Source organism: Prinia subflava, chromosome Z (genome assembly GCF_021018805.1).
Source record: "Prinia subflava isolate CZ2003 ecotype Zambia chromosome Z, Cam_Psub_1.2, whole genome shotgun sequence".
NCBI lineage: Eukaryota > Metazoa > Chordata > Aves > Passeriformes > Cisticolidae > Prinia > Prinia subflava.
This window is the reverse complement of record NC_086283.1, coordinates 100,867,138-100,883,589: the sequence shown is the minus strand read 5'-3', so window position 1 is coordinate 100,883,589 and position 16,452 is coordinate 100,867,138. Positions and strand designations below refer to the sequence as shown.

At 36.4% G+C, this 16,452-nt stretch overlaps 1 protein-coding gene across 3 annotated transcripts in view; it reads left to right on the top strand.

The window, feature by feature from the left end:
• The window catches only part of RFX3 (regulatory factor X3), a 105,038-nt gene that overhangs the window by 64,134 nt on the left and 24,452 nt on the right, over positions 1 to 16,452 (top strand). For all 3 annotated transcript variants that reach the window (XM_063422485.1, XM_063422487.1, XM_063422484.1), the window contains exon 4: positions 5,391 to 5,649. In XM_063422485.1, coding sequence (XP_063278555.1) covers positions 5,391 to 5,649 — 259 coding nt within the window. The remainder of the gene's footprint in view (positions 1 to 5,390; positions 5,650 to 16,452) is intronic.

Sequence of the window (16,452 nt, the reverse complement as noted above, 5' to 3'; positions counted from 1 at the left end):
GTACAGCAGTTTGTGGTGTTTATGTTGGCAAAATATACCATTTTTGCAAACTTAAGAATTTACAATTACCCTAATTGAAATCTTTAAATAAAGTAATTATTAATAAAGTAATTATTATCAATATAGTTAAAGTTATCTTCCCACTAGTTACTATTATCTGTTCCTTTTTCTCTGGCATTATCCTATTCCTTTTATTTGCCTTATGCATGCTAAGGTGAATGGCTCCTGTGTGAATTACAGAGAGTTACAGCAATTTACCACCAGCACAGGCATTATGTGTGGACAGTGTATGATGGGTGGTGAGGGCCACTCCACACTGTGTCCACTTGCAACAACTATTTTTAATGTATTCTACCACAGTCTATACCTTACCTGTTCTTCACTGGTTTCCATCTCCATAGTTTATCTGAATTTCTTTTATGTAGTCTGTTTTTGCCCGAATGGATACTTCTTGAATATTTTTGGGCCAGCTCATGGTCCCCTTTGCTACAGTTTTGACCTAGGTCGGGGATTGTTTATTATTTATTTTTGTGTACAGAACAGCTATTTGATATTAATGTCTGTTAGGCAGAACAGTGCCTCAGCATTTTAATTATAGGTTTCATGCCACACAGTCACAGAAAGCTAAGCTGAAATGGAAACAGATTAAGTAACATTTATCTAATTGTTCAGTAATCACTGCTAGAACAAAACTCTAGACTGAGATGCCTAGACAAAGAGAACCTGAAAAGCCCGACCCCTGTGGTCTTGCAGAGTTAGTATGCACCCTTTTACACGTTCCTAACAGTGGGAATACCATATTTCTTGGACTGTAGATCTACTGTACTTCATCAGAATTATAGAAATCTGTAATTAATGTTTCCTTAACTGTCTAAATTAAAGCTCCCGAGGATAAAATTTGTAGAATTTCACCTTTGTTTTCATTTACTGTATTCCCCAGTTTGCGGAGTTTTCTCTAGCTGTGGATCGTGTGTGCTTTTATTGCTTTGTTTCCATGTGAAAAATGGTCTTGGACTGAGTGTTGAAGATCTCATGTCTTTTTAAGGCTAATAAATGCCTTGCTGTTGTATTTTAGTGGCTGTATCATGTTCTCTTGTGGCAGTCTCAGGGTGTATGGCACTTCCTTTTCTTCCCTTTGCTTAGGCTACATCACCTCCAGAATCTGGCTGTGATAAGGTCTTCCCTCAGTATTAGACAAAGGATTCTGTTCTCTCTAGTTTCTGTGACACTCACTGTTAGCTTAAGGGCCACAGGATTATCCCAAAAACTTAAAGGAGATTGAGGATACTGTTCTGGCATGAAAGAATTTCTTGATTTGGAGGTTTTCTGAGGTTAACCATTGATACATAGTAGTCAAAGGATTGGGTATTTACACAGAATCTAATCACAGGGAATAAATTATTTACAATGTGTGCATGTGCACACTGAAAACTACAGGAGGACAAGAATCAGTTTACTCTTTCTGTGCCATTTTCTCCTTTTATTTTCCTCTGTTTTTCAGAATGTCAGTGTCTTTGAAGAGACAGAAGTGTCTGTAAAAGTTGAGCTCAGTAACATTATATTAAAAGTCTGCAATGTCGGGCAACACATTGCAATTGATCTGCGTGGTAATGATGGGGCTTACTGAATGTAGAAATTAATTCTTTTCTGCTTTCATGTGCAAAAAATATAGTGTTTTAAACAACTTTATACCACATCTCCATCTCTTTTATTTCTAACATTATATTTTGTAAATCATTATAAATGTGTGTGAGCAAGCAGTGAGGCATAATAGGAAATGCGTTGAATTATTGTACCTTGCAATGCCAGTCTCACTCTTGCTGGTATTGTTAATTTCTAGTGTGGGATCTTAACATCAGGCATCTGTTCTGGTCTTGCTTAATCTGAATTGAATTCACATAGTGCCTGACATTTTTGCTTGCTCTCGGTAAACATGATCTAGTTTGCACAGCATTCTGGAAACTAGGATTCTGCAGCCTAACTACTTAGAGTTTAAATTTATTTGTAACTGATAAGCTTTCTAATGCCACATTCTAGTAAGCACCAAACTTCCCATTGTTTCAATAGTAGGAACTGTCAGGTTCTGTTGCCTTCCTGCTCAAACAAGAGTTAATCATCACTGTGTTCTCATACTGAGCAAGAAAACTTTGAGATTACTCCCTGTGTGATTTTATATGCAGCTGTTGAAGGAGAGAAGAGCTAGGAATGCTTTTACAACCTTTGCAATGGGAAGGAACTGACTATCATGTATGTCAGGCTATTTGAGAAAGTATAATGTATTTGTGCTACAAGTGCTGTGAAGAAATAGAAGATCACTTTCTTATTTGAAGTTATTTCTCTTTGCTGCAGCTTTATTTTAAAGGGTCATGTTGTCATGTGCAGTGACCTTAAAGAATTTAAGTCTGCTTTCTAAAAACATCATTTCTCAAAACTGCTTTCCAAAACATCATCTCATCCACTGCATTTTTAATTTCCAGATTGCATGGTTTTGGTTACATTAAACATCTCTTTGCTAAGTTTCAATTATTACTGAGAGCAATAATAACAGTTTCATCTCACTTTTAAGTACACAGTTGTTCTCTATTGTGAAAGGTTTGCTAAGTCATCTGCAATGATCAGGTATTCTAGAAAAGCCTGCTGGTTGATGGACCAAATGGAATAGTGTGTTTATTTTGGAGTCAGATCAATTGATACACTGATACAGAGTGCTATTATAAGCAGTAATAGGTACTCTGTTACCATCAGTCCTTATTTAGAGACTGTATGATAAAGAGGTATACAGATGATACATATGATGTACAGATATACCCAAACAAGATAAAAGCAAACAAATATTGAGTCTCCTATTCCACACCGAGTCTGTGATTTAGTTTTCTTTGAAATTTGAAGCATTCTCTAGGATTTGCATTGCTTCCAATATTCAATTCCACTTTTGCAGGTGAGAATTGTTCTTCTTGCATCTTTTGTAAAGTGTATTTCTTCTAGCCATGTCTATTATTGCTGTCAACAATGATTTTATCCTTTCATTATTTCCTTTCTGACAGCTGATACCAAGATTTTTCTTTCCTCTTTTGGGAGAAATTACAGTGTCAGTCACTTGGTGATCATTTCCATGAACTGTTTCCCCTGAGCCTACATCACATTTTTCCCTACATTTGTCCTCTGCTGCATGGCATTGTTCACAGATGTAAATATAGATGTAACATCCAGTCTGCTGGTGTAATTGTGCTCAGCACAAGATGGTGACCTCAAGGTGCACTAAGGGACACTCAGGTTAGACATTAAAAATAAATTCTTCACTGCAAAGGATGATCAGGAAATGGAACAGGCAGTGTGGGGAAGTGGTGGAGCCACCATCCCTGAAAATGTCCCCAAAACATCTAGATGTGGCACATGGGGACATGATTTAGGGATGAAGATGGCAGCCTTCAGTTAATGGTTGGACTCAGTATTTTATTCGAACCTTAACTCAGTAGATCTTTTCCATAGTTCTAAGATAAAGAGTATCCCTAAGGTGTCACAGGGTATCACCATGATACCTTGGCTTGAGAGAACAGATTAATGAGGACCTGCACAGTACATAGGTTATTGCAATGCAAAGATCAACTGATTTTAACTTCCAGAAGAAAGGTTAATGGATTAAATGTCTGTTTGAGCATTAGTCCCTAGAAAAACTCTCGTGCTTTGTTTTCAGCAGACTGCAAGGCATTTCTTTTGGATTAGCTTCAAGGTTTTTTGCAGCTGATCTTGAGGCTTTTGAAATACTCAAAATAAAATGGAAAGTTTTTAAGTAGCTTAAAGGGGGTAAGAGGGAATAAAGTAGTTTGAGGCTTATGAAACATTTCATATTTTAAAACTTCAGTTTTGGAGATTCTGGAAGTCTCTGCAGGGGAAGGGAGAAACTGTTGTAGCCATAGTTAATAAAGCAAAATTTCTGACTTTGGTTGTTGATGAGGTACTATTATGTTCCTGTTATGTAGAAGTAATTCTTTTCTCAAGGTAAAGAAGAAATTATGATTTCTAGGTCTGTTGTTTACTAACAAAGTAATCTTACAGAAGTTTTCATAGTTAAAAAATTAACAACAGTAAATTGCCTTGACTTTTTTTTTCTGTATTAATGAAAAAGTAAATATTGTATAGATGAAGGGAAAGAAAAGCTTGACTTCAGGTTCTTGCACAGTTGTCTTAATAACCAGCTTACTGCATAAAACATGAGTGTTGCATCCACCTCTTGTATTTCCGTACAAAAGTGTCTGGGATTTTGTTGTTGGGTTGTTGGGATTTTTTTTTAACTTATATAGTTACATGCCGTATAAATTGATATTGCCTGTGGATTACAAGAAATGTTACCAATTGTGATGCCTAAATAGGAAAATTAATGTTTGGGTAAACTGATTTTTACTTGTTGTCATGCTTGTCAACATACAGAGATAGAGTCTTTGAAATAATGACTTATATTTACGTCATGATTTTGAAATACATTGAGTTAAATATCAAATTTAGTTTGTGGGAACAAATACAAATTCAAAAATTATAAGTGGATTATAGCACATGAAGAATAATTATTCAAAATAAATAAATAAGAACATGAAACACATGATAGGAGATTTCAGTAGCTGAGCAGTTTATTAGGCTGAACTGCCTAATGACAGGTGAATGTTTGATACTTGCTAAGTATTTTTAAAATTTTACTGTAGCATTCCTTTAACTTCTTTAATCTTTGAGACCATTTTACATTGTTATAGTTCTGTTTGGTTTTATTTCTTAAATGCTGGTTTTTTATCATTACATGAATTCATGTCTAATTTTGGGGTTGCCCTGTGCAAATAACTGCATTTCCCAAAATACCAGCAGACTCCGATTTTCAAGCTTCAGTGAAGAGGTTCAGTGAATTTAGAAACAATAGACAACAGAGAATTCTTGAACGTTGAACTCTGTTAGCTGACATTTATATGAGTTGTTTGTAATTCTGCAAACTGTACATTGTGCAAAACATGTAACATCCGAAAACTAGAAATCATGATTCTATTGTCAAATTTTAAAACATGCTGATGCAGGTGGAACTTTATAAATTACTTTATATATTAATAATTGGATTAGCTGTATGTGCCTGCCTTTAATTTTTGTTGTTTCTTTCTCTATTCCTGTTTGTGTAAGTTTGATAGTTCATCTATAATGTTCAGTGGATACTTGGCTTGTCATTGACACTGAGTTAGTTATTTAATGCTTTGACTTGATTAACTGTTATTCTCTGAGGAGTCAAGGATTGTGTGCCAATCTTACTTGATTGTAGTTTTCATAAATCAATTTCTAGAGTTATAACATTACCCTTAGCTAAATGAAATACAAATAATGTATTTTCCTCTTTTTTTTATTTTCTTTCCTTGAAGCCGATCAACGACTTATCCTTACACAGAAACCCAGATGTACAGTCAAAACACTGGGGGAAATTATTTTGATACTCAAGGAAGTTCTGCACAGGTGACAACAGTGGTCTCATCCCATAGCATGGTGGGCACTGGAGGGATTCAGATGGGCGTAACAGGAGGACAACTCATTAGCAGCTCAGGAGGGACCTATCTGATTGGCAATTCCATGGAAAATTCTGGTCACACAGTGACTCACACAACGCGGGCCTCCCCGGCGACAGTAAGTATTTCAGACTGATGCAAACCCTTTGAGAACAGCCTTAAGTATTTCAGACTGATGCAAAACCTTTGAAACAGCTCTCTTAGGCACTCAGATGTTCCTGCAGGCTGGCACAGTCTCTGTGACAGAATGCACTGCGGTGTTATGTTGTCAGAATAAGGACTACATAGTGCTTTTTGTAAGAAAAGCACCATGTATAAGATACAGGAGTAAGAATTAAGTAAAAACTTAATCATGAATGCTTACCTTTCCCTTTCCCTTTCCAGCATAATTACATTTCATATGTTATATTTTAACATTTTGTAATTTTTCTGAAAATGTAAGAAAAATGCGATTTTGTTGAGTGCAACTATGTTAGATGTAAATGTCAAATAACATAATATGTCATGTAATATAATATGTAAATACTAAGTAATGTAAATTATCACTCAGTATCTGTAACTTCCTTGCATTTAATCAGTTTGTTTGCCTGATATTAGTATAGTTTTGGTAGCTTATTCCAATTGTTCAGCATACTGAGGTAGTACGTTTTAACACTTTATTCTTCCTTATCTCAGTACGTATTCTCCAAATTCTGTACCAGATTCCCACATTGTGGGAATGTCTGACAGTGCTGTGGGAAGATGCATTCTGTTACAACTGTGGTATAGAATATTGTGGATACATAAACATGAGCATGGAGAACTTTCCCTAAGAGCTTACTCAATCAGCCTGTATTTCAGTGAGGAAAATGGGTTTATACTAATCTTTCCTTTACTGCCCTAAGGAGTGTTTTTACCTCATTCTTCTGAGTATTCTGGTCTGCATGTAGAGATTTGGAACTAATGGGGAAGAGAATTGTGAAGCCCAGGGTAGCAGCAGTTAAAAAATATAGACAGGAGATAAAGCATCTGTAATAATACAGATTTGTCAGTATTCAAAAAGGCAATAAAGTTAGGGGACTTAATTTTTAGGAACTAATGTAAAAGCATGGGATAATTTAGATGATCAGGAAATTCTCTCCCGTTTGAAGCTTAAGATGATTGGTGTGGACAAATACAAATTTTTTGGTACCATGCAAGAATTATTACTTTATCCAAAAGACCCATACAGTATTATTTCCTGAAAACATGTGAAGAGTCATAATTCATGAATGGTATAACTATCCCACATGAACACAGTGGGAGCTTTCACAGCAGCAGAGAATTTTATACTTGAGTTATGAAAAAGAGCGTGTATTAACATTTGCCTGTATTTTGCCTGACTTAAGAGGAGAACAGTTTCTGAAAAAATTGTCATTCCTCTTTCAGATTTCAGATACCTAACTGACTGTGAAAACAAGTGAAATGTTTTCACATTAAATGTATCCAGTAAACACAAAGCAGTAGAGTTACCTTGAAGTTGAAAATCCTAAATCTGACATTACTTGAATGTCAGAACTCCACACTATATTTTGCAAATTAAAAACTGGTTTGATTTTTTTTCAAAAATTAAAAGTAGAATTTGCTAACACTGAACAAAAGCTAAAGTTCATGGCTCCAGCAGCATTTTTCTCTTCCTCTATGTGTCAACAAAATACCCTGCTTTAGTTGCTCAAAATAAATTCTATACTGCTATATCAATTCACTGTTAGGAGTAGGAAAGATACTGCTAGTTAAACAACAGTTATTAAATTTCATTTTGGAACTAAATTAATTTCCTGTTTCTTAGGGTATTATTTCTTCTGTATAATAGAGATTTATAAGAATGATACACTAGAGTATGTCAGAAGTACATTTATTGCTAAGGAGGTGGGACATAACATGATTTTAGATCATAATTTAGATAGAAACAGATGTGTTTCAGCTGAAATGTTCGAGAATTAATTGAAAGACTAAAGATTCAGTTTAAACTCACTTGAAAGCACCAAGTCTGTTTTAATTTTACTAGGGGGCATAATTAAACTGAGTTAAATAGAGCAGTGTAATACTTCAGTGGAATTGCACCTTAGATAGGCAGAGCTTGTTTCACTTGTGATCCTCATTTGATCTTTAACAGAATTACTGTTTTCATTTCTGTGTAGAGAATATACTGGAGCCATCAAAATAACCTGTATCCACACTATTTTGCTAGAATAATATGCAGAAGATTTTTCCCAATTTTGAATTAGCTTGGAAATTTTTCATATAGAGAAAAAGGATATAGAAATCAATAAGAATTTATTTGCATATTTATGTGGTCATCACAAGTTCTCTTTATTTTGCCATAGAAGTACTAGTTCTGTTTACTCTTTTCAACTGATAACTTCACTTGTTATGTCATTTATCACTCTCACTGATCAAATCATTACATTCTGTTATAAGCAGATTATTGTATGAATGATGTTACCTCTTTCTGATACATCTAGCTTAAGTTAAAAGAAGGAAACAAGAGAGTTCTAGGTTAAAAGTCAAATATATAAAATAGGTAAATTTTATTAACTGTCTTTTAGATAAATTAAATTAAAAATCTAATTTACTCTTCAGCAGATAAGCTATTTATTTTATGCAGAATTCAATGAAACAGATTTTTTAACTTAAGTTTATTTTCGCATTTTTGTTTATGGTTTAATGTAATTCTGAGTTCTGCCTCAGAATTTTAATGAAGAGCTAATATTTGGTTGTAACATTTAATTTCTTTTAATTTTCTGTCAAACATTCATACAAGAAAGCTGTCCTTATTAAACTATAGCGTGCAGTAGCTATAGCTTTGCTTTTATAGCCAAAATATCAAGATTTGTGCTCTGTCACAGTTACTCCAGCATATATACAGTAGTGGTTTATGCTGGTATGCATGAAGAACATTTGTTAGCTTTTTCTTTACTTTTTTCATTTCCATTGATTTCACTGCTTCTTCCCATTATACCCTGCTGGCCTATTAAACTACGTTATCTACGTGCTAAAAAGGTTTTTTTCACAAAACCAGAAAGGCATTCAGATTTTAAGAACTTCTATATAAGATGCTCAGTAGATAAGCAGCTTTCAAAATTTTCATTTTCATGTGAGTATGTTTGTGGATTATTTAGAACATATTGTGATTGCATTGAAGAAGAACTGATTTAGCCTAGCTGGATGTCTATTTGAAACAAATTTGCATGTTGAAACCTGTATGAAAGAGTCATCTCTTTGGTTTACTGGCAGCTCTCATTAAATAAGGAACCACTACATGTAAGGGACTCTACAAAAAATTGGATTTCCATGTTAATAATGAAATATAAATCACCTTCCATTTTTTCCCCATATGTAAACACCTAAGGATTGTTCTTGTGATGAAAAGAGGTGATCTAATCACCATATTTCATAATACCACAAGGTTTAAAAATTCATACAGTTTCTAGTAATAAATGTGTTGTTATGCTTGTCAGTCAGTGAGAGGCTCCCATCTATTAGTCTTGTTTTCTAACAAGCTTTAAGACTGATCCTCAATTTACAGTTGTCATTCAGCAGTCATCACCAACCATAGGAGGTCTCCACTCACGCTGTTACAGAAATTCATCCTACTTCAGTGCAAATCTTGATCTGCATGAAAATAAAATCAAAATTAATACGGATGTAATGTATCACCACAGACTGTTAGTTCTGCTAGTAAACACAACATGCAGACGTTGCTATTAACTTTAAAGGGAGGATGGCACCTGCTGAAAATATGTTGTAATTACTGGAGAAAAACAAGAAGAAGAAGTAAGAAGGCCCAATGTAAATATCATATCCTGATAATACAGTGCTAGTGGAAGTATCATAACTATTTCAGAAAAACTAGCAAATCTTACATGAGAGCATCCAGGTTATAATTTGGATTTCAGTTTGAGGTGAGATTCTACTTGTTAATTTCTTTCTTGGTACAGGAGCTTTTTCCTCCTCTATTTCTTAACTTCTCTGATAATTTTGATGTAGCTAAATCCATTCTAGCATAAAATAAAATATTTCTGATGATATCAAAGATGCGCAAACTGTTATGCGAAAAAGATTATTAGGTCTTTTTGTCTGACATCGTGTACAGAAAAGATATTTACTTATCATTTCTGCAACTGATCACAGTGGCTTCTTTTTTGGAAAAAAAGAGTTATCAGGTGGATCTTGTGCCTTGATAAATCTGCTTTGGTTTCTGCTTCAGAGCTGGGGAGCATCATGGCTTCTCCCTCTCTCTTCAAGAGGTTTCAGTGTAGCAGTCACCAAAATAATTTATGTATTTCTCTGTCCCTTTGAGTGCCTTGCTGCTACACTGTAAATAAAGTCTTGCACTGAGACAATGTCATCTTCACAAGACAAGGAATGTGGGGGAAAAGGGAGAGCGATTCTTGCTGAGGTCAGCCACACCTACCCTTCTGCATTCTGGCTTCATCTGTCTGTGCTTCTTGCTTCTCCTCTGATACAGCCTGGCCTCATGGGCTCTTAGTGTGTTTTCTGCATAAAAGCCCTGTAGCAACTATAGTGTTTGCAATTTTGGCAGTTTAATGTTTTTTCTGGTATTTGTTTATCAAAAACCCGAGCTGTTCGAAACTCAGTTTATTCCAATGTAGTGTTCTAGTTTCTGATTTTAAAAGATTTTAGGAGACACAATTTTTAATCATAAGAAGTCAAAAATAGGTATCTTTCAATCCATGGGAAGAATTTGTGTTAATTACTTTTTTGTTTGAAAATGCATAATAAACTGGATGCCAGGAGATTTGCCATGATGTTCTCAAAGCAGTCTGGTTATCAATGGCACAAATGCATCACCTTTCTAAAGGACTACAGGTTTTGTTTTTGATAAAATACACATTTGTCCTAAAATGGCCACTCTCTCTGTCTAAGGCTGTCATGCTATAAATTTTTTCAAATTTGATTTTAATAGTAATCTGAATTGAATTTCCTTTTTACTTTCTCTGTTTTGGTTCTCTGGTGTGAATATTGTATTTACATCCAATAATTGATGTATTTACATGTGGTTTTTAGTGTTAGGTGGAATGTATATATTTTAGAAGTCTTTATGGCAAGCTTGACAACAGATTTTTACATGGGATTTTTTGGTTTGTTTTCCAACGTGGGGAAAATGACCACAGAGAAGAAAGTTTAGAATATGTTTAAAAACATTTATAAGAGACATTAGGTATACAAATAACTGGATGATCTGGGGAAAAGATGGTAAATTAGTTGATTTGACCCTACATTTGAGAACTTCTAGCAAAGAAGATAAACATAGAATTGTAGATTGGTAAGAGTTGGTAGGGGAGATTAAAAATCATCTAGTCCAATGCCCTCTGCCATGGGCAGGGACACCTCCCTCCAGCCTTATCCAGCCGGGCCTTGACCACCCCCAAGGGATGGGGAATCCACAACCTCTCTGGGCAGCCTGTTCCAGTGCCTCACCACCCTCACAGTAGAATTTCTTCCTAAGATTCAACCTTTGTTTCTCCCCTTTCAGTTTGTACCCATTACTCCTTTTCCTGTCACCACAGTTCCTTATGAGGAGTCACTCTTCAGCTTCCCTGCAGGTCCCCCTCAGGTGCTGGAACTTGCTCTGAGGTCTCCTTGAAACCTTCTCCAGGCAGAACAGACCCAACTTCCTCAGTCTGTCTCCATGAGGAAAGTGCTCCAGCCCTCTTATCAACCTCATGCCCTTCTCTGGAGAGCTCCAACACGTCCATCCATGTTCCTCCTGTGCTGGAACCCCAGAGCTGATGCAGCCCCCACTGCAGGTGGGCTCTGAGCAGAGCAGAGCAGAGGGGCAGAATCCCCTCCCTGGCCCAGGGCACGTTTGGCTTTCTGGGCTGGGAGTGCACATTGCCAGCTGTTGTTGAGTTTTTCCTCAACCATCAGCCCCAAATCTTTCTCTGCAGGGCTGCTCTCACACTTCTCCACCCAACCTGTAGCCTGGGCTTGCCACAATCCAAGTGTAGGACCTTGCACTTCACTTAATTGAATTTCAGGAGATTTGCATTAGCCCACCTCAGGTGTGTCAAGGTCCCTTGGGACCTAGGCAGCAACATTACATTTGAAAATTTGGGAAGGAAAAGGTAATCAGATTTACCTCCAAGCATTTTTTATTTTTCAGTCTGTGACTGCTAGGTGTGCTTTTTCTCACAAATGACTCTGTATATTCTTTTATAATCACTAGAGAACATGCTGTATTCATTAGCCAGAATGCATGCCTTATGCACCTGCAAACTACTGGTGGTGTGCATTTGCAGCAGGTGTTTTGACCCAAATCTGTAATGTATATTAAACTTTCATATTTACAATTTAATCAGGAGAGTTGTTAGGAAAAAAAAAAAAGTTTCTTTTTCTAAGTTTTTAAGGTTTATCAGCATTCTTTTAAGGACAGCTTTATGTAAAATACTGCACTTATTTTGCATCTTTTTTTTTTTTCTTCTCTTCTGCATGTTTACATTTCTTTCATTCCACAGACCTAAAGAAGTATCCTTCTTTCTGTCTTCCTAGTACTGTTTGAATATTTTGAGGAAAATTTCACTGAACCTGTTTGCAGGTGTTGCTACAGCATTTTCTATTGACAGAAATGCAAATCTTTTAGATTTAAGACTCCCAGCTGTATGAGCTGGATTGGATTTCTACTCACGTGGTCAATACAATTTCATTTTCAACCCTTGTTTCTTGTGGGTGAGCTTGTCTGCCTAACACTCTGGCACAGGTTTCACAAAACAGCGTGACATACATGAATACTCTGCCCTTAAATAGAACTGAAAGCCACCATAAACCATGTATGTTTGTGGCATCCTAAAAGGGTGAAAGTGCCACATTTTCAAAAGGCCTGTGTCCATTTATCTTGTATTTTCAGATTAGTTCTGCCTTGTTTGGGTAGGCACAATTGCCACAAGTACCCAGGACTTAGCTAGCTGTACCACCAAATCAGTCCTTTTTTGTATACATATGATGAATTATTAATTCCTTCATAATGGAGCATTGTGATGATTGCTGCTTTAGAATTTCACTTCCTTTAAAGCCTAAAAGGGTGAACCTTTGGAAGTGGATAAAGGGCGATGTGAATGAAAGGTGCCTGTGGAAAAAGAGACAGGAGCTATCTTTATTCAACATGTTGCAACAATATATTGAATAGTAGGATACCACCTGCCTGCCCTGCTGCTGGTTTGCAAATGCAAACAGATAAAGAAAAAAAAATTGCAGGGTACCCAGATTATTCACTAAACTTCAGGTCCTCAATTTCTGCACATTGTTTTCTTTCTTTTGACCTCCTCAGAGCAACTTACGATAAACATTTTGTACTAATTGTTAAATTGTTAGTTGATGGTGGAAGTTGTTAGTTGAATCTTATGGGAAAGCACAATTTCATTCTTCTTCCTAGGAGGAAGGGAGTTTTTTGCAAAGTGGGTTTGGGATAGTAGTTTGCTATGTCTGTACTATATGCATCTTAAACTATAATATGTAATTTGTTTATCTAGTAACATGTTAATGAATACTAAGATATAACCTCGCAAAAACATTCAATAACTTCCAAATCAGTAGATCATGAAAGGATTACATTGTAGATGCACATACTAGGATCAAACTGCTGAATTTTTTAACCCCAGGAGAATATCCTGATTTCTTAATGATCGTGTCAAGAGTAAAGGGCAGTATTTTAGCTGGCAAACAAAGTAAATTGAAGAAATTCACAATCATGGTTTTCTCACCTGTAATGCTCTTAATTTAGTGACTGCCTATGTTTGTAACTGTACAAACTGATTAGTGTTCCTACATGTAGTGTAACATTTACCATGGTTTAATTGGAATTGAAGTGAGAGTGATAGTGTACATTTCAGTTATCAGAACTCTTAAATAAATGCTTTTAGTCTTATTAAGAGAAGGGAGAATGTATGACTGATCACATACTCAAATAAGTGAAATTCTTATTTAACGTATCAGATAAACATGTAGAAAATTGTGCCTGGAATCTCTCACTGCTTATTGTTAAAAATTGAAGGGTATCAGTCTTCCTTTTCTATTTACACAGAATATAATTTTAAGTGTTAAAATTAATTTCATCTTTCTACAGAATATCATAATAATACACACTATGTTACCTGTGTAGTTATTCTGTGGTTGTGCTATTTGAATAGAGACGTAATGCTCATTTTTTATAGAGACTAAATAGAAGTCCCTGGCCAGAATTTAGAATCTAAAAGCTTGATGGAACAGATCCTTCACTTTTTACTCAGGTAGCTTCTATTTCCTGTACACATGGTACTCTGTATCCAGTAGAACTGCTTGAAAACCCAAAACTCTGCAATAACAGAGTAGAAGAAAATAAAGTATTTCAGCTGTGGGGGACCTACAGGAATCATTTAGCCCAACTGCTTCACTGCTGGGCTGACCCAAAGGTCAAACAGGTTGTTAAGGACTCTGTCCAAATGCGCCTTACACACTGACAGGCTCAGGGCATCATCAGGCTTGACCACCCTCCCTATAAAGAAATGCTTCCTAATGACGAGTCTGAACCTCCCCTGGTGCAGCTTTGAACCATTCCCACACTCCCCATAACTGGATCCCAGGGAGAAGACATCAGCACCTCCCTCTGCACTTCCCCTCCCCAGGAAGCTGTAGACAGGAGGTTGCCCCTCAGCCTCGTTTTCTCCAAACTGGAGAAGCCCAAAGCCTTTAGCAGCTCCTCACAGGCCATGGCATCCAGTCCTTCCACCAGCTGTCTTGCCCTTCCAGGACCTTCCCCTCATTCTGAAGTGGTGGAGCCCAGACTTGCACTCAGCAGTCGAGGGGAGGCCCTGCCCCAACGCTGGACATGGAAGGATGGTCACCTCTTTGGACAGCTGGGCATGTCAAGTTTGGTGTGCCCAGGATGGGGTTTGCTGCCCTCCTGGCTGCCAGGGCACACTGCTCTGCACCCCCAGAGCCCTCCCTGTAACCCCAGAGCTGCCCCCTCCCAGTTTGGATTTGTGTCTGGCATTGCTCTATCCCAGGTGCAGAATCTGGCGTTGTGACTTGTCATTTTTGTGTCACTGGTGACTGCCCAGTGCTCCACTGCATCTAGATCCCTCTCTCTGCAAGAGCTCTTGTCCCTCAGGAGAGTCAACGGCACCTCCCAGTTTGATAACACCAGCAAACTAACTAACAGTGCATTCAACTCCTGTATCCAGATTATTGATAAAAATATGAACAGAACTGGCCCTAGAACTGAGCCCTGCAGGGCACCAATAGAGTAAAACAATCAGCAGCCATAAGGTTTCAGAAAGGGCAAGTGAATCACTTAGTGTCTAAAAAATCTGTCTTCAAATCAAAATCATATTCTATACTCAAAACCAGTTAAGAAGTAATTTTACAACCAATATGCAAAGAGGGTTTCTGCCATTGTAGAGATATCTGTCAGATAAAAGTGAAAGTTCATTTTATCAAAATAAAATCTAATAATGTGAACAAAATAATTAGTAGTGGAAACAATTTCTCTTTTAAGCTTGTCCTAGTAGAATATTGTGGAGACTCATTTTAAATCTAGATCCAGTTTCTGTGCTTGATAAAGTAATTTACATGTATTAGTGGTAACCAGTGTTGCTTGGCTTATGTGATGCATTAAAATTGAACACAGATTCTTTGCCTTCAGTGGCCATACTGATAAAATCTAGTAAAAGAAACTCCAGCAACAAAAATCTCCCAAATGGCGAAAATCCCAGCAGTTACCCCCAAAAGCCATGGAATCAATATGAAAGTGAGGAGTTGGTGTCATCTGTAAATGCCACTTTTCATGTGAAATTACTAGAGATGCAATCTTTTTAATAGATTAGTTCCCTGAACAAAGAAAGCCACAAGTTGCAGCAACAAAATAAGAGTGGGGCAGCAGTGGGAATGAGCAGCAGGCGGTGTGACCCCAGTGTACAGTACTGCTGTGGTACCTGTGAGCAAACATTCAGATTTAGGATTTAAATGTCTATACAGTCTCAATTGTTTGATCATAGCAAGGGAAACTCTCTGGCTACAATATATAGTAAACTGACCTTATGATGATCTTTTCAGCTTGTAGTTTTTATCTTGCAGCATGCTTTTAAAATTTGATCTTAGCCGTGTGATTGAATACTTTGACCTCATGGTATTTTCCACTGAAGCAAGTCAGTGAAGAAGTCAGACTGTTAAACAACATTATTGCCAAGCAAGAATGTTTTCTTACATAATAATTGTATATGTTTGATAATGTAACTTTTTTTAAAGACTTGCAAAGCTAATACTACACAATTAAGAGAAATTACTCCTCACAGCTAATACGCTAAAATAATTGCCCTGGAAAAAAAGGAGAAACTAATTTTACAGGTAAATTCTAATATAAGCTATAGTAGTTTTCTGTTTCTGTTATACAGAGAGTAAATTCAGTCAATATTGATAAATTATGTCACTAAAATTGTAATTAGTACTATGGTATTTGAATTAGAATAGAGATAACTCATTAAAAATGTTTACAGAGATAATTATAAGTATTTTTAAAAAGTTTAAGTGGTGGTTCCATTGCTTTCATTTTGGCCATTGATTGTAGCTAATAATTGTGTGCCTTTTCTTACTGTGCATTCCATTGTCTCTGTCATTTTCATTGTTGGTTTTTGCTCTTCTGGCCTCCCAGATAAATTACACTTAGGTTTTTTCTTTAATGCTGTTACCAAACGGATCAAAATCAAAATATCCATTGTTATTTAAAAGGAAAAGAAAGAAAATGGACGTGCAAGTAACCGTACATTTACATTTGAAAAAAAATCTACTTTGTATTTTAGTTATACTGTGTTTTCTTTTCCTTTTTAAAATCAAAATTACTGTGAACAAATCTGCTTTTCTAAAGGCTGGATCCTGCAGTCTGTGTAACTCCTGACTTTCCATTTAC